The sequence below is a fragment of the Galeopterus variegatus genome, unplaced genomic scaffold, assembly GCF_000696425.1.
Source record: "Galeopterus variegatus unplaced genomic scaffold, G_variegatus-3.0.2 Scaffold1223, whole genome shotgun sequence".
NCBI classification, from domain to species: domain Eukaryota; kingdom Metazoa; phylum Chordata; class Mammalia; order Dermoptera; family Cynocephalidae; genus Galeopterus; species Galeopterus variegatus.
In genome coordinates, this window is record NW_007727334.1 from 355,079 (window position 1) to 377,643 (window position 22,565).

The 22,565-nt window shown below is 36.6% G+C and overlaps 1 protein-coding gene across 2 annotated transcripts in view; it reads left to right on the forward strand.

Moving 5' to 3' along the window:
* The window catches only part of TMLHE (trimethyllysine hydroxylase, epsilon), an 84,700-nt gene that overhangs the window by 34,788 nt on the left and 27,347 nt on the right, over window positions 1-22,565 (forward strand). For both annotated transcript variants that reach the window (XR_550689.1, XM_008575698.1), the window contains exons 3-5: window positions 12,079-12,255; window positions 19,497-19,776; window positions 21,646-21,765. Coding sequence is in view for 1 of the 2 variants with exons in the window: in XM_008575698.1 (XP_008573920.1) it covers window positions 12,079-12,255; window positions 19,497-19,776; window positions 21,646-21,765 (577 nt within the window). In the remaining variant the exon portion in view is untranslated. The remainder of the gene's footprint in view (window positions 1-12,078; window positions 12,256-19,496; window positions 19,777-21,645; window positions 21,766-22,565) is intronic.

The following is a 22,565-nucleotide window of genomic DNA, read 5'->3' on the forward strand; positions in this document are numbered from 1 at the left end:
TGATGATCAAATCGTTATCATTAGCATATTCATTATTATAAGTCGTAATTATTCTTTGTACCCCTTACCCAGTTTCTTCCTTACCCCCCTCTTCGTACCCCTTTCCCACCTCTAGTAACCATAGATTTGTTCTCTCCTTCTGAAAGTTCGCTGTATTATTGTGGTCTTCCTTCCTTCCTTCTTTCTTAGCACACAGTTATGAGTGAGGACATGGGGTATTTCTCTTTATGTGCATGGCTTATTTCACTTAACATAATTTTCTCCAGGCTTATCCACGTTGCTGCAATTGCCAGAATTTCATTCTTTTTTATGGCTTACTAGTATTACATTGTGTATATATACCACATTTTCCTTATCCAGTCATCCATTCATGGACATTTAGGTTGGTTCCATATCTTGGCTGTTGTAAATAGAGCTGCAATGAACATGGGCATACAGGTATCCCTTTGACATGATGATTTCCATTCCTTTGGGTATACACCCAGAAGTAGGACTGCTGGATCATATGGTAGTTCTATGTATAGTTGTTTGAGAAACCTCCATAGTGTTCTCCATAATGGCGGTACTATTTTATAGTCCCACCAACAGTGTAGAAGAGTTCCCCTTTCTCCATGTCCTTGCCAGCATTTGTTTTTCTGTCTTTTTAACTGGGGTGAGATGATATCTGAATTTGCTTTTGATTTGCATTTCCCTGATGATTAGTGATGTTGAGCATTTTTTGATATACCTGTTTGCTATTTGTTTGTCTTCCTTTGAAAAATGTCTGTTTAGCTCCTTTGCCCATTTTTTAATTGGATTATTATTTGTTTTTGTTTTAGTTTTACTGTGAAATTGTTTGAGTTCCTTGTATATTCTGGATATTAATCCCTTGTCAGATTTATACTTTGCAAATATTTTCTCCCATTCTGTAGGTTGTCTTTCTGCTCTGTTGATTGTTTCTTTTGCTGTGCACAAGATTAAATTTCCTCCTTCATATCCTGGACATTTTTTCTCATTTCATTGTGTTCTCTAATTGAGTCTTCCGTTATCTCTTTGAGTTTTCTTAAGATCATGGCTCAGAATCCCTTTTCAGTCATTTCAAAGTTTTCCTACTCACAGGTTCTGGTACTTAAGAATTACTGTATTCCTTTGGTGGTGTCATGTATTCTTATTTATTCATCTTTCTTGTATCTCTATGTTGATGTCTGGTCATCTGGTAGAGCAGTTGTTTCTTCTATTACTCTGGAGTGAACTTTGAGGAGAAAGACTTCCTCCTGTGTTTGCAGGCTCCACTGGTGACTCTTTGTGTCAGTGCAGCTGAGTGTGCAGCAGGCTGCCTGCAGGGTGGTCCTGGCTGTTACTTTGGTCATTAGCCATCCTTGCATCAGCAGTAGCTGTGGCTGTGGCTGTGGTGGACCACCTACATGGAAACACTGTTTGTGGCACTCTCTTGCCTTCTGTGCAGGCAGTGGGAGGCTGTGTGGAGCTTTTGCCTGGGTCCCTCATCATGGGAGTTTCTCTTGCCTTCTGTGTGAGTGGTAGAAGGGCTGCCTGGGGCTTTTGCCTTGTCCTCCAGTTGTGTGATGCTCTCTTGCCTTCTGTGCAGGCAGTGGGAGGGCTGCTCAGGGTTTTCACCTGGATCCCCAGTCATGGGAGGCTCTCATTCTAAAATTTAGAGAAAAATTTTTAAGAGAGGGAACTGAAAACATAGTAGAAACATCAAGTCATAAATTTCACTGTGAAAGGAACCATAAATGAGGTGGGGTGGTAGTGGGAAGGGTCAAAAGGTGAAGAGAATAATGTTTGTTTTTCTTTCTGAGACCCTTTTCATGATTATTGTGGTAAAATATACATAACAAAATTTACCACTTTAACTGTTTTTCATCTTTTTATAGCTTTTTTATTTCATAGAAAAAAACTTACCATCTTAACCATTTTTTTTTTGTCTTTTTTACTGACCGGTAACAGGATCGCAACCCTCAGTGTCGCGCCTGCACCGGGGACCGGCAACGGGATCGCAACCCTCGGTGTCGTGCCCGCACCATGCTCAGCCAGCGAGCGGGAACCAGTCTCCACATGGGATCCGAACCCTCGGTGGGAGCGCTGCTGCGCTCCCAAGCGGCGTACTCTCCAGTGCGCCACCGGGCCGGCCCCTTAACCATTTTAATATAGTTCAGTGTGTTAGTTTTATTTACATTGTTATGCAACAGACCTCTAGAACTTTTTCATCGAGCCAAACTGAAACTCTGTATCCACTAAACACTAATTCCTCTCTTCCCTCTCGCCAGCCCTTGGCAACCACCTTGCTATTTTGTGTTTCTATTATTTTGAGTACTTTGGATATTTCATATAAGTGAAATCATACAATATTCTCTCTTTTGTGACTGGCTTATTTCACTTAGCATAACATCTTCAACTTCATCTACGTTGTTATATGTGACAAGATTTATTTCTTTTTTAAGGCTACATAATATTCCATTGTACATATATACCAAATTTGCTTTATCCATTCATTTATCGATGAACATTTGGGTTGCTACCACCTTCGTTATTGTGAATAATGCTGCAATGAATACAGGTGTGCAAATATCTCAAGTTCCATACCCAGAAGTGGGATTTCTGGATCATATTGTAGTTCTATTTTTAATTTTTTGAGGAATTTCTATACTCTTTTCAACAATAGCTGCACAATTTTACATTCGTCAGTAGTGCACAAGGGTTTCAATTTCTCCATTTCCTCACCAACATATGTTAATTTCTGTTCTTTTGATAGTGGCCATTCTAGTGGGTGTGAGATAATCTCTCACTGTGATTTTGATTTGCATTTCTCTTATGATTAGTCCAATTAAGCATCTTTTCATATGTTTGTTGGCTATTTGTAAATCTTCTTTGGAGAATTTTCTATTCAGTCCTCTTTGCCCAATATCAAGGAGATTAATCATTACCTTACTGGAATGGGGAAATACTTAAGGGGTTTTAAGCTAAATTTCACTGTAAAGATTATTCTAACTAATGTGTGGAGCTTGGGTGGAAGCAGAGAGTTCAGTTAGGAGGTTTCAATATTAAGATGGTAGTATTAGCAACTGTTGCTGACTCACTAGAAGTAGAGAAGAGGGTGAAAAAGGAGTTTCTGCTATGTATTATCTCATGGTCAGCAAACTTTTATCTGTAAAGGGCAAGTTATATAGACTGAATGTTTATGTCCCCCTCCTGCAAATTCATATATTAAAGCCCAAACCCCTGATGTGATGGTGTTTGGAGATGGAGTCTTTGGGAGGTAATTAGTTCCTAAGTGAGGAGCCCTCACAATGGGATTAGTGTCTTTATAAGGAGAGGCAAGAGAGCTCACTTACTCTCTCTCCCCATCCTCCGCTCTTCCCCCTCCCCCTCCCCCTCATCTCTTCATTGTGTGAGGACACAGCAACAAGGCAGCCACTTGCAAACCAGGAAGAGAGCCCTCACCAGGAACCAAAATCAGCTGGTACCTTGATGTTGGACTTCCAGCCTCCAGAACTGTGAGAAATAAATGTTTGTTGTTTAAGCCACCCAGTCTATGCTATTTTTTGTTATAGAAACCTGAACTGTCTCACACACCCAGATAGTAAATAGGCTTTTGGGGCCATGTACAATCTCTGTTACATGGTTGTCTTAGTCAGCTCAGGCTGCTTTAAGAAAATGCCATGGACTGGGTAGCTTCACTTAGCCGGGCTTGTTTTACTTAGCATAATATCCTCCAGGTTCATCAATATTGTGGCAAATAGTAGGGTCTCCTCTTTTTTTTAAGGCTGAATAATATCCCATTGTACGACTATGTGTGTGTGTGTGGGGGGGTGTATACGAGTTTCTTTATCCATTCATCTATCAACAGACACTTAGATTTTTTGTTTCCATATCTCAGCTAGTGTGAGTAATGCTGCAATGAACATGGAAGTGCAGATATCTTTACAAGGTGGTGATTTCATTTCTTTCAGGTATATACCCAGAAGACAAAAAAAGGAAAATGGACTCTTGTCTTACACCATACACAAAAATCAACTCTAAATGGATAAAAAACCTACACATAAGACCTGAAACCATAAAACTCATAGAAGAAAACATATGGGGGAAATTCCTTGACATTGGTCTTGGCAATGTTTTTTTGGATATCACACCAAAAGCTCAGGCTACAAAAGCAAAAATAAATAAATGGGACTACATCAAACTAAAAAGCTTCTGCACAGTAAAGGAAATAATCCACAAAATGAAAAGACAACCTAAGTATTTGGAAAAATATTTGCAAACCATATATCTGATAGGGGTTAGTATTTAAAATGTATAATGAACTCATACAACTCAATAGCAAAATATATATACACACACCCACACATATATATGTATATAGTATGATTTTAAAATGGGTCAAGCATATTAATAAATGTTTCTCCAAAGAAGACATAAAAATGTCCAACAGATACATGAAAAATTGCTCAACATTACTAATCATCAGGCAAATGCAAATTAAAGCTACTATGAAATACCACCTAACACCCATTAGTATACCTATTATCAAAAAGATGAGATAACCAGTGTTGGTGAGGGCGTGGAGAAAATGAAACCCTTGTCCACTGTTGGTGGGAATGTAGAATGGTGTAGCCACTATGGAAAACAGTATGGAGGATCCTAAAAAAATTAAAAATACAATAAATGCTTTCTAATTCATTATATATCTTTGGACAATTTTCAGAGTCCTAAAATGGTTCTTTCTCACAGTTTTGTTCAGTTTTATCATTGCTTTTGGAGAAGAGAATTTGCCAAGCTCCTCACTCCACCAGTGAAATTCAATGTGAGGAGTAAAGGTACAACATTTTTTTAAACTGTTGCTTACTACCTCATAACGTAGACAAACCAGATTATTCAGCTATTCCTCCACTTTTCCTACTGCTTTTTTTTATTTTGTAATAGTTTTGCTATTATGAACAACACTATTATGAATATCTTTGTGTACACCTCCATGTATATTACTGTTTCTATAAGATAAATACTGAGAGGTGAGTTTATGAGTCAAGGAATAACTTTGCACATTTTTGATTATTTTCATAGAAACTTTGAGATTGCCATCCAGTGTGGCTTTAACACTTTATAATCTTACTACCAATGTTTCGAAGTATGCATTTCCACACATCCTTGACAACACTCATTTTTTTTTTTTTTTAAAAGATGACCGGTAAGGAGATCTTAACCCTTGACTTAGTGTTGTCAGCACCACGCTCAGCCAGTGAGCAAACCGGCCATCCCTATATGGGATCCGAACCCGTGGCCTTGGTGTTATCAGCACTGCACTCTCCCGAGTGAGCCACAGGCCGGCCCGACAACACTCATTTTAATCAGACTTTAAAAATTTTGTCACTGTCTCTGCTCTCTCTGCTTCCACCATCTTGCAATGCAAGTTCCCTCCCCATCCCCGTTTCACACACCCCACTTTGTATCCCTAGGTCTGCTCTCTCCCTCTGCAAGTCCAATGCACCACTGTGGCCTTTCCTTCCTTCTTTATCTCTTAGCTCCTACTTATGAGTGAGGATCTGTAGTATTTATCCCTCAGTGCTTTGCTTATTTCACTCAACATAAGTTTCTCCACGCATATCCATGTTGTTGCAAATGGGAGAATTTCACTCTTCTTTATTGGCAGAGTAATATTCCATGGTGTATATATACCACATTTTCCATATCCAATCATCCATCAATGGATATTTAGGTTGGATCCATATCTTGGCTATTGTGAACAGAGCTGCTATGAACATGGGAGTGCAGGTATCCCTTCGACATGATGATTTGCATTCCTCTGGGTATACACCCAGAAGTGGGATCACTTGATCTTATGGAAGATCTATCTGTAGTTGTTTGAGAAAACTCCATACTATTTTCCACAGTGGTTGTACTAATTTACAGTCCCACCAACAGTGCAGAAGCATTCCCTTCTCTCCACACCCTCACTAGCATTTGTCATTCACTGTCTTTTTGATCATAGCCAGTCTAACTGGGGTGAAGCGGTATCTCAGTGTGGTTTTCATTTGCATTTCCCTGATGACTAGTGATGCTGAGCATTTTTCATGTACCTGTTGAACATTTGTATGTCTTCGTTTGAAAACTGTCTATTCAGCTCTTTGCCCATTTTTTAACTGAGTTATATATATTTTTTTACTGTGTAATTGCTTGAGTTCTTTGTATATTCTGGATATTAATCCCTTGTCAGATACATAGTTAGCAAAAATTTTCTTCCATTCTGTAGGTTGTCCTTTCACTCTGTCAATTGTTTCCTTTCCTACACAGAAGCTTTTTAGTTTGATATAGTCCCACTTGTTTATTTTTTTCTTTTGTTGTTTGTGATTTCAGGCTCATGTTCATAAAGTCTGTGCCCAGACCTAGTTCCTGAAATGTTCTGCCTATATTTTCCCTTACTAATTTTACAGTTTCAGGTCTTATACTTAAGTGTTTAATACATTTTGAGTTGTTTTTAGTATATGGTGAGAGGTGTATGTCTAGTTTCATTCTTCTGCATGTGGATATCCGATTTTCCCAGCACCATTTATTGAAGAGGCAGTCTTTTCCCCAGTGTATGGTTTTTGTTGCCTTTGTGAAATATCAGATGGCTGTAAGCCTGAGGAGCGATTTCTGGGTTCTCTATTCTACTCCACTGGTCTGAGTGTCTATTTTTATGCCAGTCTCATTCTGCTTTGTTTACTATACCATTGTAGTATAATTTGAAGTCAGGTAGTGTTGTGCCTCTAGATTTATTTATTTTGCTCAGGATTCCTTTGGTTATTTGAAGTCTTTTTTTGTTCCATATGAATGTCAAGATTGTTTTTTCCATTTCTGTGAAGAATGTCATTGGTATTTTGATGGGGATTGCATTGAATCTGTAGAACGCTTTGGGTAGTATAGACATTTTCACAATGTTAGTTCTTCCAACCCAAGAGCATGGGTGTCTTTCTATCTTTTTCTGTCTTCCTTAATTTCTTTCAGTAGTGGTTTGTAGTTCTCATTGTAGAGATCTTTCACCTCCTTGGTTGAATTGATTCTTAGGTATTTTATTTATTTATTTATTTATTTTTGTGACTGTTGTAAATGGGCTTACTTTCTCGATTTCTCTTTCTGTTAGCTCATTATTAGAGAATATAAATGCAACTGATTTGGGGGCATTTATTTTGTATCCTGCAATGTTACTGAAATTATAAACCAGATCTAGGAGTTCTTCAGTTTTTCCCCATTCAGAATGATACTGGCAGTGGGCTCATCATAGATGGCTTTTATTGTGTTGTGATACTTTCTTTCCGTATCTAATTTGTTGAGAGTCTTTATGATGAAGGGATGTTGAATTTTGTCAAATGCTTTTTCAGCATCTATTGAGATAATCATAGGGTTTTTGTCCTTGAGTTTGTTGATATGGTATCACATTAATTGACTTTCATATGTCGAGCCATCCTTGCATCCCTGGGATGAATCCCACTTGATCATGGTGTATAATTTTTTTGATGTGTTGTTGTATTCTGATTGCTAATACTTTGCTGAAGATTTTTACATCTGTGTTCATCAAGGATATTTGCCTGTATTTTTCTTTTTTTGTTGTTTCTTTATCTGGTTTTGGTATCAGAATTGTGCTGGCCTCATGGAATGAGTTTAGGAGAGTAGCTTCTGTTTCAATTTTTAAAAAAATTTGAGGAGAATTGGTAGTAATTCCTCTTTAAAGGTTTCATAGAATTCTGCTGTAAAGTCATCCAGATCTGGGCTTCTTTTTGTTGGAAGATTGCTGATTTCTGCTTTAATCTCATTGCTTGTTATTGTGCTGTTCAGGTTTTCTGTCTCTTCTTGGTTCAGTCTGTGTGGTATATATGTGTCCAGAAACTGATCCATATCTTCGAGGTTTGGGCCGGCCCAGTGGCGCACTGCTACAGTGCGCCGCTTGGGAAGTGCGGCTGCGCTCCCGCCGAGGGTTCGGATCCCACATGCAGACCGGCCGCTCACTGGCTGAGCGAGGAGCGGGGGCAACACCGAGGGTTGCGGTCCCGTTGCCGGTCCCGGTCCGTTGCCTGTCCCGGTCCAGTGCGGGCGCAACACTGAGGGTTGCGATCCATTGCCGGGCACGAAAAAAGAAGACAAAAAGACATATCTTCGAGGTTTTCATATTTGTTGTCATGCTGTTGTTTATAATAGTCTCTAATGATTCTTCCTATTCCTGTGGTATTTTTATTTCTGATTTTTATTTTGGTCTTCTTGCTTCTTTTTGTTGTTGTTGTTAACCTATGTAATTGTTTGTCTTATTTATCTCCCCCCAAAAAAAACAATTTTTTTGTATCACTGGTCTTTTGTATGGGTTTTTGGGTCACTATTTCATTTAGTTCTGCTCTGATCTTAATTATTTCTTTCTGTCTACTACATTTACGATTAGATTGTTTTTCTTTTTCTAGTTCTTTGAGGTGTAGTGTTAGGTTTTTTATTTGAAGTCTTTTCATTCTTTTGATGTAAGTATTTATTGCAATAAATTTCCCTCTTAGTCCTGCTTTTGCAGTATCCCACAGGTTTTGGTATGATGTATCTTTATTTTCATTAGTTTCAAGAAATTTTTAAATTTCCAGTTTAATTTCTTCTTGGACCCATAGGTCATTCAGGAGCCTATTGTTTAGTTTCCATGTATTTGTATAGTTTCCACAGTTTCATTTGTTATTGATTTCTAGTTTTAGTCCATTGTGGTCTGAAAAGATACTTGGAATGATTTCAATATTTTTAAAATTGCTGCCCCTAATTTTGTGACCTAATATGTGGTCTGTCCTGTAGAATGTTCCATGAGCTTCTGAGAAGAAAGTGTAGTATGTAATTGTTGGGTGAAATGTTCTGTATATATCTGCCAGTTTCAGTTGGTCTAAGATGTAGTTTAAATCCTTTGTCTCTTTGTTGATTTATTGCCTGGGAGATCTGTCCCATACTGAGAGAGGGGTGTTCAGGTCACCCACTATTAATGTATTAGGACCTATTTCTTTCTTTAGGTCTAAGAGTGTTTGCTTTATATATCTGGGTGCTCCAGAATTGGGTTCATACATATTTATGATTGTTATGTTTTCTAGCTGGATAGATCCTTTTTCATGATATAGTGGCCTTTTTCTCGTTTTATGGTTTTTGGTTTAAATTCTGTTTTATCGAATATAAGAATAGCTACTCCTGCTCAGTTTTGGTTTCCATTTGCATGGCATATCTTTTTCCATCCCTTCACTTTTAGTCTGTGTGTGTCTCTACAGGTAAAGAGGGTCTCTTGAAGACAGCATATACTTGGGTCTAGCTTTTAATCCAATAAGTCAGTCTGTGTCTTTTGAATGGGGAGTTTAATCCTTTCACATTTAGGGTAGTTATTGACAGATATTGTTTAATTCCTGTCATTTAACTGCTTTTTGTTTAGATGTTTTAAATATCTTTTGATCATTACTTCCCCTTTTATTTCTCTTCTTCAATGTAAGTTGGATATTTGAGGTAGCATGATTTAGCTTCTTTCTCTTTCTCACTGTCATTTTTGTTTTAACAGCAGGTTTTCCTCTTTCTTGTGTATCTGTGATAGTGATCATCACTATTCAGATTCCAGATGCAGGGCTGGTTGTGTGGTGGTGAACTCCCACTATTTTTGTTTTTCTGGGAAATACACTACTTCTCCCTCATTTCTGAAGGAGAGCCTTGCTGGGTAAAGAATTCTTGGCTGGCAATTTTTTTCTTTTAGTGTTTTGAATATATCATTGCAGTTTCTTCTGGTCTGTGGGGTTTCAGTTGAGAAGTCTGTTGTTAGTCTGATGGGGGTTCCTTTATAGGTGATTTGACGCTTTTCTCCTGCTTCTTTTAGAATTCTCTTCTTGTCTTTGAGCTTTGGAAGTTTGGCTATAATGTGTCTTGGTGAGGGTCTTTTTGGATTGAATCTCTTTGTGGCCTTTGAGCTTCCTGGATCTGACGGTCTGCATCTCTCCCTAAACCTGTGACATTTTCTGTTATTATTTCCTTGAGTAGGTTTTCAATACCTTTTCCTTTCTCCTTCCCTTCTGGAATACCCACAATTTGGATGTTAGAGCACTTGAGGTTGTCTGCTCTCTCTCTTAGATTTTCCTCATTATTTTTATGTCTTTTTTCCTTCTTTTATCGGCCTGGGTTATTTCAAAAAGACCATCTTCGAGATCTGAAATTCTTTCTTTTGCTTGCTCTACCCTGATGCTCAAATCCTCTGTTTTGTTTTTATTGTGCTGAGTGAATCTTTCATTTCTTTCATTTCTAGGATTTCTGCTACACTCTTTTTTAGGTATTAATCTCTGTAAATTTCCTCCTTCATATTCTGGATATTTTTTACTTGTATCCTTGTGTTCTCTGAGTCTTCTTTGATCTCTTCAAGTTTTCTTAAGATCATTGCTCAGAATTCCTTTTCAGACATTTCAAGGATTCTCTGTTCTATGGGGTCTGGAATTTGAGCATTAGTGTATTCCTTCAGTGGTGTCATATCTTCTTGTTTCTGTAGTTCTAGTATTTTTTCGACAGTGTTTAGTCATCTGGTGGAGGATTTGCTTCTTCTATTACCGTGGGGTTGGCTATGAGGATAAAGATTTTCTCCTGTATTTGCAGGCTCCACTGGTCACTCTTCTTATATCAGTGTAGTTGAGCGAGTGGCAGGTTGCCTGTGGAGTGGCCCTGGCTGCTGCTGTGGTGGTCCACTCTCCTTGCAGCGACAGGAAGTGTGGTGGTGGCTACATTACACCACCTTGGCTCCTGTTCTGGCTTTCTGAGGCCATAGACTGAGACCCTGGTACCACACAGGTTTGGCTCACCTGGACAGCTGCTGGGGCTGTGGGTACTTCCCTTCAGGGCCTTAGACTGAGCCCTGGTGCCACATGGGGCTCGGCTCACCTCAGCGTCCTTACAGTTTAATCTATTAAAAAATGACTTTTCTGAACATTATAAAACCAGAATTTTTTTCAAAGGTTTATTTTTCCAGTACTATTTATCGAGTAGTCCATCTTTTCTTTACTGTTTAAAATGGCGCTTTTTATATACCATATTTTGATGTATATGTGGCTCTGTGTTGGAATTCTGTTCCTTTGACCTAGTCATTTATTCTGCACTGATAGCACACTTTAAAAAATGACTATAGCTTTATGTTTTTGTGTCTGGTACCCCCCCACCGTGCCTTTCTTCTTTTTCAAAATTGTTCCTTTTTTACTCTTCAGTATGAATTTTGGAATTAGCGTGTCTAATACATGAAAATTTCCACTAGGGTATGGATTGAAATTACATGGAATTTGTGTATTAATTTGTGGGAGAATGTATGTCTTTTCGTTATTGACATTGCCCATCTGTGAATATGTTCTTTCTCCGTTCCGCTTTTTTTCAAGTCTTTCAGGCTAATTTTGTAGATTTGTCCATAGAAGTCCTCCACATTTTCTTTATTACCAGTCACTTTGTAGTTTTTGTTACTTTTGTAAATTTGATCTAATTTATATTTGCCTTTTGTAAATGAGTAACCTGGTGTATAGAAAAGTCTTTAATTTTTTCTTGACTTTCTGTTTTGGTATAATTTCAAACTAGTAGATAAATTGCTAGAATAGTACTAGGACCTCCTGTATACCCTCTACTCATTCATGTTTTCTTTTTTAATACTTGAGTGTTTCCATGTTCCAAACTTAGAACTCTTACCTATTTTGAGTTTATCTAGGTGGCCTGGTGACAACATGAGATATGGACACAAATTTATCTTTTTCCAAATAGCTATCTAGTTGTCCAAACACAATTTATTTAAAAGTTCATCTTTTCCCCAGGTATTTTAGCTGCCACTTTATTACATACCAAATTTCCATATGCATTTGGTAATATTTCTGGGCTTTTTATACTCTTCCATTGTTTTATCTGTCTACTCCTATATCAACATCACACCATTTTAATCATAGAAAATCAATGATATGTTTTAATCTGATAAGGGACTAGTCCCCCCACTTATTGCTCTTGCTTGTTTCTTGGCAGAAGACTTTTAGAAGGAAGTTTCCTGGCTGCCAATTTTTTTAAGTTTTCCTAAGTAAGTATTTCTGATGAATGTGATCTTTTCCCTAGAACTGCAATATGCTAACACTGTGATGCGCTTTGATTATGTCTGGCTTCGAGACCACTGCCGCTCAGCATCTTGCTACAACTCGAAGACACACCAGCGCAGCCTGGACACTGCCAGTGTGGATTTATGTATCAAACCAAAGACCATTCGTCTAGATGAAACCACACTCTTTTTCACTTGTGAGTGAACAGGAGAGTAGGTCTTCTGTGGGGTACTCTCTTAAAGAGCAATTATTTTGTAAAAAATGGTTTTCCCCTTTTCAAAACATGGTATTCTTTTAGGTACTTTTCTTTTTTCTGTTTTGGAAAGATTTGGGGGGAACTTTTATTTTTCTCTTCAAATAAATTTGTTGTAATCCACAGCTAACATTATACTTAATGGTGAGAATGAAAACTATCCCTCTAAGATAGGGAACATGATAAGGATGTTTCATTCTCACCACTGTTATTTAATATCTGCTCTCACTAATATATTTTAGTATAGTACTAAAAGTTTTGGTCATTACAATAAGGGAAGAAAAATAAATAAAATGCATACATATTGGAAATAAAAAAAATAAAACTCTTCATTTGCAGATATGTGACTATCTACATAGACTGTATAAACTAATTTACAATAAATCTGCTAGAACTAATAAGTGAGTTCAGTAAGGTCATCAGATACAAGATCACCACACAAAAAACAATTGCATTTCTGTTGATTTGCCCCCCCACAGATTTGTCACCCCACTTCCCCTGGGTAACAGAGATGCAAAGGATTACTCAAAGCCCATCTCTTCTGAGCAGTGAGAGACACCGAAGTGGTTAATCTCCCCCAGAACCCTCAAGTGAGAGGCATCCCTTCCTTGGGAAATTAACCCCGAATTGGGGTTCTCTTCCTGCATTTATTTTCCAGACCAGGAAGTTACAGGAAGAGAACATACGTGGGGTTATAATTAAACAATATAGGCTGGTAACATTCAGTGAAACAAGCCAGATGACATTCCATTAGACAATTAAGTGATCTTATAGCAATTTCTCAGTGTCTTTACATAACAATCAGTAACTAGTCTGTCCTTGAGCCAGCAACCTTGTTGTGCCACAAATCTTTATCTTACAACAGAGACTTTGTAGCCTGAGGAAAATTTCCAGTCCTACGCAAGGTCAATATGTGAAACTGCAAGGCTTTGGAAAACCAGGCCCTGTGAAGTACATATGCTTTAAGAATCCTCTACATCTCCCCCCATTTTATTTATTTAAAGGAAAAAGCAAGAGCTATAGATCAGGTTGGCACAGTTAAGACAAAAAGCATTTTGTTAAAGCAAAGTTAGTATCATTTAGCATGGCAAGTCCTTTTAATTTACTTCAGGTGAGGACTGGTGATGTCATCGTTTCTCAGGACATCTGCAGCAGCATCATTTCAGGTGCTGTGAACTGGGTGTAATTACCAATTGTTGAAACTCTGGAATAGGATTCTGCTCCACATAATAGTTGATTCTGAGTCCAGAGAATTTGTTAATATTAGTTCACCTTTCCAGGACATTACTGCTTTCAAAGCATCTAGTCTTTTGTAAAATTTTTGATCAATTACAAGTCTTTTGTTTAAGAACAGGATGTCTCATCCAAGTTGCAAACACCCTCTTTAAGGCCAGGAAAATCACGAGAACTGCTTTTGTAGAGAAGACGTTATTTCCCCCTTTATGATCCAGGCATTCCTCATAAAAGCATTGATGATCAATATCTTGATTGAAAAGGTCTTACTTTTCTTTGGATAAATCTCTCAGTGTTGGGAAGGCTCTTTCCCAGGTGGGGATTGAATGAAGCATCTCGGCTCACTTTCTCTCGGTAATCTGTCCCATGTCAGGGGGAAAGACGAACAGCACTATGAACCAGCAGTTTGGCCAAATTTAGGCAACATAAAAGAGGGATCAGCAACCTGGAAATGAGACATGCTATCTTATATCTAAAGTTCTAAATTCTATCCTGTTATAAAGAGAGAGAGAGTTAATTTTCGTTGAACTTATGAAAATAGCCACATTGCCATAATAATTATAAGGATACTTAAAGTTATTAAATTTGGGGGGATCAAATAGGGAGAAAACAAATGCTTTTATCTCTGTTTTAAATGATATTTTACCAAACTGTTGTTAGTTATAGATAGCTTAAGAGAGAGAGAGAGTTTTCTTACATTTGGAAAACATTAGGAGAACCAGCAGTGTTTTAAACTAAGGAAATTGTAAAAACCCATAATTTTCTAAAATTAATTTACAATTAACTTTGTTGTTTTGACCTTAGTGAACAATTTCACAAACCCATCAGTTTTTTTCATTAGAATTTTGGAACTTTAGTTCCAAGCTATGAACTCAAAGTTTGTCGGGAAACTGTACCTCTCAGAGTTTTTTCGTGAAGTATTTGAGGACGTAACATTTTAAAATTATAATTAAACCAAGATTATGACCATTAGCATTTATATCAAGACACAGATATTTAAGAACCTTACAAGATTTTGGAACATATATCCACAACACTTTTAGTACTGACAGTGCTTTCCCATGTAGTCTAATTTATTAAATAAGCCAATTAGTTTTGATACATTTTTTGTAAATCCTTTGAGAAACTCCAGGGCCCTTGGAATTCCTCAAAGCTAAAGTTAAAACGTTGAGCTTTCAGAATTTGGTTTTGGAAAGTTTTGTCAAATAACAAAAGGCTTAAAACATTTAGTTGAATAAGATCACAAATTACTACAAAAAATAAAACCAAAGGACTTAGGGTTTAAAAGGCAGAGAGCACAGAACTTATTGTGAAATAAGTTTCTTAAACCAGTTATCTAAGGGACAGAGAAAAAACCTTTTACAATTTTTTATTAAGAGCAGTCAAGTGAAGACCTCTAGTAATCCCATTTGATTAGTAAACCCAGGCAATGATGCGTGCTGATAAGGACATTTTTATACATTAAGTTTAGAAAATATGTCTCCATTTATCAGAGTAAATTATACAAAGCCCAATTTGAGTTTAGCTGTATTTACCAAATACATATTTATGGTTTCCCAGCCAAAAACTTGGTGTATTAGATTTATACACTTATCAGTTAATGCTAACGAGGGCCTATGCGATATCTGGCATAGGTTTCTTTTCACTAGCCATTTCAGGTCCCAGTTTTCACATGGTGTTTGGAGCCATGAGGAATCCAGAGAGGCAGAGGGCAGTATTCACTATCTATGTCTAAAAGATATTGCCTCTCCCAGCATGGCCAGGAGGCAGAGCTAAGATAACAAGGAGACATATTGACCTAGAGACAAATTTAGGTAAAGGTTTGAATCAAATTTTGAAAATGTATTTATCAAAACTTTAGAAGATTTAAGTCACATGAACTTGAAGAGTATACTTATTTATCTAATGAGTGTGCATTAATTATAAGCCAATTTAATACCTTGCACATAACACAATTACACAAACAGACATGAACATATAGACATAACGTACATCTTACACATGTACATATGCAGACATAAACAACAAGAACAAACAAAGATCTTATAGGTTTTGTTCAAGACGTAAAAAGAAGCTCACTAGTGAAAAGGACAGTCAGGTTTAGACTGTGTTTTTTCCAAAAGACTTATTGGTGAGGCCTCATCCTGCCTTAAAGAAAGCAAGATAACAAATTTACATTGCAAAGCAAAGTATGCAAGCCTTTTCAAGAAGATGCAGAGAAGTTTTTTTTTCTTTTTAAGAAAATAGCATAGAATTCTACCATAGGATTTTGTGAAGAAATACACAGATGAGACTAGGAGAGAATTTAGAAGTCTGTTTAAGATAACCAAGTGGATGTCGGAAAATTTGAGACCGTCTAGTTAAACAGGTAGATTTTAGTCTAGTTTTTGTTTCTTAAATGGGTTACTGAGCTCAAGAGCTGAGACACCACACCAGTCAGAGATGAAACCATTTGACTCTTCAGGTTTTTAGGAGAAGAGCAGTAGACCCAAAAGGGGTCTGGTTGGTGCCATGGCTGCTTTTCTTCATAAAACTCCAGAGTCTTCAGAGAAAAAGAGTAGTACATGCAGTTAAGAAAAGAGCCACTGCTTTTAGGAGAGGAGAGAAGCATTGTGCAGATAAGAAGGAAAAACATGCTCAAACAATGCCAACACTGTAAAGAAATATTAACTTCTTTTACTTTAGATTGTCCAATTTAAAGTTTTCTCAGTCACTGGCAAAGATTAAGTTTTATCCATTTTTGGTGACCTAAATGTGTCTTAGTTTTTTGCTAAGGTCTTAAGATAGGTCTCAGAGTGACTTGACATAGATTCCTAGTTGTTAGGTGGGAAGCCTTAACGAGACCCATTGCATAATTAACCAGTGACCAATTTATTCCCAAATTTTTATGTTAAGGCTCTCTTCCTTGAGGTATCAAGGACATGTTTGTTTAATATCCACCAACAGTTTTACAAGGTGCCATTCAGTTACTTACAGCCTGCTGCTTTAAGGAGACATTGGAGTTGTAATGTATGTTAAGTCTCCCCTTTCATTAACGAATTATCCATATTTTAAAAGTAAAGAGAAGGAAAAAATATCTCCAGGGTTGAAAAGACCTAACTTCAACCTGCCGCAGGCGTGCAATCGCTAATCAAAAGCCCCCCGTGATTCCCTTACTGGGGTGCGTCTCCCTTATTAGGGACTCTCTTGCTGGGATGACTTGGATGTCCTATTCCTCTCCAATGCTTGGCAGGTCAGTCTCCGATTCATGGAGAACGTCCTCACATGGGGCACCATTTGGTTGCTTTGTGATGCTTCACCCCCCACGGATTTGTCACCCCATTCATCCTGGGTGATGGAGATGCAAAGGATTACTCTCTCTTCTGAGCAGTGAGAGACCCTGAACTGGTTAACTTCCCTGGCACCCTCCAGCAAGAGGCAACCCTTCCTTGGGAAATTAACCCCGAATTGGGGTTGTCTTCCTGCATTTATTTTCCAGACCAGGAAGTTACAGAAAGAGAACATAGGTGGGGTTATAGTTTAACAGTATTGGCTGGTAACTTTCAGTGAAACAAGCCAGATGACATTCCATTAGACAATTAAGTGATCTTACAGCAATTTCTCAGTATCTTTACATAACAATCAGTAACTAGTCTGTCCTTGAGCCAGCAACCTTGTTGTGCCATAAATCTTTATCTTACAACAGAGACTTTGTAGCCTGAGGAAAATTTCCAGTCCTACACAAGGTCAATATTTGAAACTGCAAGCCTTTGGAAAACCAGGCCCTGTGAAGTACATTTGCTTTAAGAATCCTCTACACATTTCTACATATTTACAGTGTCCATACAGAAACTGAAATGAGAATGACCATTTCAATTGCTTCAAAGAAATCTACATATGTAGGTGTAATTCTAACAAAATATGTATAGGATCTATATGATAAAAATTATAAAATGCTAATGAGGGGAATCAAAGAAGACATAAGTACAGTCAATCTGGAAAACAGTTTGGCAGTGTCTTAAAAAACTAACCATGCAACTGACATACAACCCGGAAATCACTTTCCTAGATGTTTATCCCAAAGAAATGAAAATTTATGTTCATATAAAACCTATACATTAATGTTTATATCAGCCTTATTTGTAATTGCCAAGAACTGGAAACTATCCAATGGGTGAATGGTTAAACAAACCATCCATACAATGGAATACTACTCAGCAATACAAAGAAAAACTATTAACAAACATAATAACTTGGAAGAACCTCAGTGAAATTATGTTGAAGGAAAAAAGCCGACCTGCATGATTGCATTTATGTAACACTATAAAATAACATAGTTATAGAAACAGAGAACATATTATCAGTTGCCAGGAGTTAGGAAAGGGTGTAGGAAGGGGCGGGTGTGGCTATAAACACAAAGGAGCCCTGTGGTGATGGTACAACTGAGTGTCTTGACTGTGGTTGTGGTTATAGGAAGTTGCACATGTAACAACTCTGCATAGAGCCACGCACACGAATAAGTATAACAGGTGAAATCTGAATAAACTCTATGGATTGTACCAAAGTCGCTTTCTTGGTTTTGGTATTGTACTGTGGTTGTATAAGATGTTAACATTGGAGAAGGCTCAGGGAAGAATGCATGAGACTTCCCTATACTTTTCTTTGCAACATCCTCTGAATCTGTAATTTCCAAATGAAAAGTTAAAAGAAAAAAGCATTGGAGAAAAAATGTTTACATTCAATACATTTACTACAAATTTCTCTGCCCAAAAAAATGCCTTAGAAAGGTTTATCAAAAAACATCCAACTTGACAAAATATTTGCAAAATTTATGACAAAAATTAAATACCCTTAACATATAAGGTGCTATTGCCAAATTGTAAGAAAAGCACCAATATTCCAATATAAAATTGTGAAAAATAAGTGAATGGACAAATCGTTAAAGCAGGAGTCAGCAAACATTTTCTATAAAGGGTCAGATAGTAAATATTTTGGAGCTTTATGGGTCTCTGTCTCAATTATTCAATTATTCATCTCTTCAATTGTAGGGTGAATGCAGCTACAAACATGTAAACAAATGGCTCATGACCCATAGTTTGGTGACTCATGCATTAAAGAAATATAGATGTTTAACAAATATGAAAAGCATTCTTATTAGCCTTATTGGTAAGCAATAGATTTAAATTATTGCAAGATAGCAGTTTTACTAACCAAATTAGAAAAAATATATTTTAGAAATAAGAATACTCAATTTTGATAGGCCCATATATATTGTTGGAGAGAAAGAATATTGGTAGACTCTTTCTAGAGAGTTATTTGTTTGTATTTCTCAAGAATCTTAAAGATATAAACTTTTAAGAGTTTTGCTATACATTCTGTTTTGAGAAATTATCAGAAGTATGAATAAAGATGATCGCTATTAAGTAATAGGGAAATTTTTCAAAAATAAACCTGCATACTACAAAGAACAGATTGGTTAGGTAAATCTTGGTAGTTTATATTTTGCAAACTTTAAGTATTAGTTTTTATGAACATTTAATTTTAAGGATGATATAATGATTGTTAAAATTATTCCCTTGTATCTCAAAAAATATTCTGAGTTTCTGTGTAGATGGGAGATGGGATGGGGGTAAAAAGAGAGAGTGCTGAATACATTATAAACCTACTGGAATTATTATTCTTTGATGACTTGAGTGTTCAAGAAGGTCCTTTACTATGTAGCTATAATTCCACAAACATATTTACCTTCTGGAAAGATTTATTTGTTCATTCATTCATTTATTCATGCATACCACTCAACCCACAAATATTTCTGTTTCAGAAACATTCTAGACACTCATTTTAATTTTCATAAATAATACAGTACTGGGTAATCGGGTGCTAAGAATAACATTTTTAACCAGTAAATTATTGGCAGTATTTGTAATTATTATTTTATTATATTAAATGCTCTTTATTTTTTCCCTTAAAAGGGCCAGATGGTCATGTGACTAGATATGATTTGGATTGGCTGGTGCAAAACAGCTATGAAGGGCAGAAACAAAAGGTCATTCAGCCTAGAATATTATGGAATGCTGAAATCTACCAGCAAGCTCAAGTTCCACCTGTAGATTTCCAGAGCTTCTTAGAAACCAATGAGGGACTGAAGAAGTTTCTGCAAAATTTTCTGCTCTATGGAATTGCATTTGTAGAAAATGTTCCTCCCACTCAAGAGCACACAGAGAAGTTGGCAGGAAGGATCAGCTTGATCAGGTAATTCATTAGTTTCCTGAAATCCACAGTAATTAATTCCATAGTATGAGCACCAATAAAGAAATGTAACACGTATGGTCCCCTTTATTTTCAATCCAGAATATTTTGTGGCCTAAATAAGGGGACTCCCACTTACAGTGCTTCATTTGAGGACTGGATTTCTAATCTTTAAAGACACTTTTATATTAAATATAATGAAGATTTCATTAAAAATAATGAAGATTCTCAAAAAGGACAAAAAAAATAATGAAGATTCCAAGGTTATTGGTATATTTTTCTATCTCGGTGATCCTCAAAGTGGGAGGTATCATTGTACTCTAGAAAGAGCACTGACTATGAGTAAAGAGAACCAGGTAGTAGTCTAAGTTCTACCATCTAGCAGCTATGTGATCATAGCAAGTCCATTCCACACACACACACACACACACACACACACACACACACGCTCAATTCCCACAGGCTTATATTTTCCCATCTGTTCAAAAGAGAATTGAATAAGATGGTGTCTAAAGATCATTCAGTTTTGACATTGTATGATTGCTAAGGCTTGATTCAGAGACTGATTGTTAATAATACTGCCTTAAAACACTATATAGCATTTAATCTTTACACCCATTATTTTCTTTTAATCATTATAGTAATCCTGATAAGTGTGTATTTTATGCTCTGTTCTACTGATGAGGCATCTGACACTCAGATATACAACAGTACTAAGTGGCTTGCCCAAGATTGCTCTGCTAGTAACAATAAAACTGGGATTCAAATAGCTCAGGTTTCCTCATCCTAAATACAGTGTTCTTTTCATTACCATTCTGCTTTTCTAGGTAGTATACAGATTGATCTTCTATAGTATTAAATGTGATGTAAACCTACTGTATTATAATTAGTACTTTCCTTTTACTTAATAAGACCCAGATATAGTTAATCGTGTAGCAAACAGTAGGCTGTGTCATTTTTCTTGTGCTAGTAGAGCATAATCAGCAGAATTTGTGGGTATTCAGTTTTAAAAACAGTTTGAAAACTTTCAAGTAAAAAAAAATTGTGCTAGTAAGCAATAAATTGAGAAGGCTTTAGAGATTATGGTAGTTCAAAAGGAAGAAGATTTCCTCTTTGGACTTGGAGGATTCAGAGAATAAGATGAACTCTGAAAGTTAAAGAGTTAAAGTAACCTTTAGACAGATCTGAGCCCACTGGGAAAATGAATACAAAATCAAAATCTATGATGTATACCTCAAAGAGAGATAAAACAACAATGATACAGCAAGTCTCACTAACTAAATACTTGCTAACATAAACTGTCCTTTTCTCTTTTCCTTATTCCTACAAGAGATGAGCGAGGATCTACGTTAATCACTTCTGTCATATGAAAGAAATGGAAACTCTTCGGTCACACTTGCAAATTGGCTCATCCAGTATATTAGAAAATTAACACCATTATTGAAAACATTAAGAATATTAATAAAAGACAACAGCTATAAAAAATAAAAAGATAATAAAGTAAAAAAGATCACTTCTAGAAGTAGCTACATCATCTTTTTCTATGAAAGAAATGTGAGCACAGGAAAGAATCTTGAACGTGAAGGCTATTAAAAGTAGGCCTATAAACACAGTGGGATGATTTCCGAAGCTGTTGGAACACGTTATACTTTCACAGTTTACCACTCAACTTCCTATTATATTATATTAATCAGTGACAGAATTGCCAAGACGGGTGTTGTGGTCACCTGTCATTTTTACTTTATGGACAGAAATCTGGAACCAAAAAAATCTGTTGTTATTAGCGAGTAATGAAAGTATTGGAAAGAGTTTTGAAAGACAAGAATGAACATTTCAAACAGCTAATAGGTCTTCCTTTGTTTCATTTGACAGAGAAACCATGTATGGGAGGATGTGGTATTTCACTTCAGACTTCTCCAGAGGCGACACTGCATACACCAAGCTAGCTCTTGATCGGCACACGGACACTACCTATTTTCAAGAGCCCTGTGGGTATGTGGATTGGACTTTTACAGAGTAGGGTTTCTTTATATGTGATGATCTTGAGTAGTTTCTTAATCATTTTCCTTTCTATTTGAACCAAGATTTTATCTGCTGCTCTGGATTTGCATGACTGTTTCTTTCTCTTCTCCTAGAAACAAGATCATTTTGAAATAACCTAGCTCAGTCTTCTTTAGACTCATAGGCATAATTTTTTTTAAGTGATTGAAAACCCATCTTACTACATAAATGGAGTTTTAATTTTGTTAAATTTACATTTTTTCCCCAAAGTAATTATAACTTACCAAAAAAACTATTGGCTAGTCATTAGTTTTGGAATTTGTACAGTTTTCTTGCATTCAGTTATTGTCATATTGCAAAAGGGTCAGTCCTGAAAACACAGCTCCTTTGGGGTATGGTGTTAGAGAATTTGAATCTGACTTATGAGAAGTTAGAGAGAAGAAATGACTGAAAAATAACTTTTTTCACACGGAATCAGAAGCTATTGATCCAGAGATGATATATACCATTTGCTACTTATTAAAGGCACCTCTGTGGTATTGTTTTGTTGTTGTTAATCTTGCTTCTGCATATAGATGATGGGCCTGAGACACAAAGATATTAGAAAAGTGAATATACATATGGATTTATAAAGACAGTATGAGATGGTGATAATATTCAATTGATTATGGTTACATCGATTTCCTTTAAGGATTTGGACTTAATAATATTTGGTTTAGGGGAGGAAGAATAAAGCAGCTTTTAGAAATCCTGCTCAGTGTTGTCAATATATATTGAGAACAATCATCTGC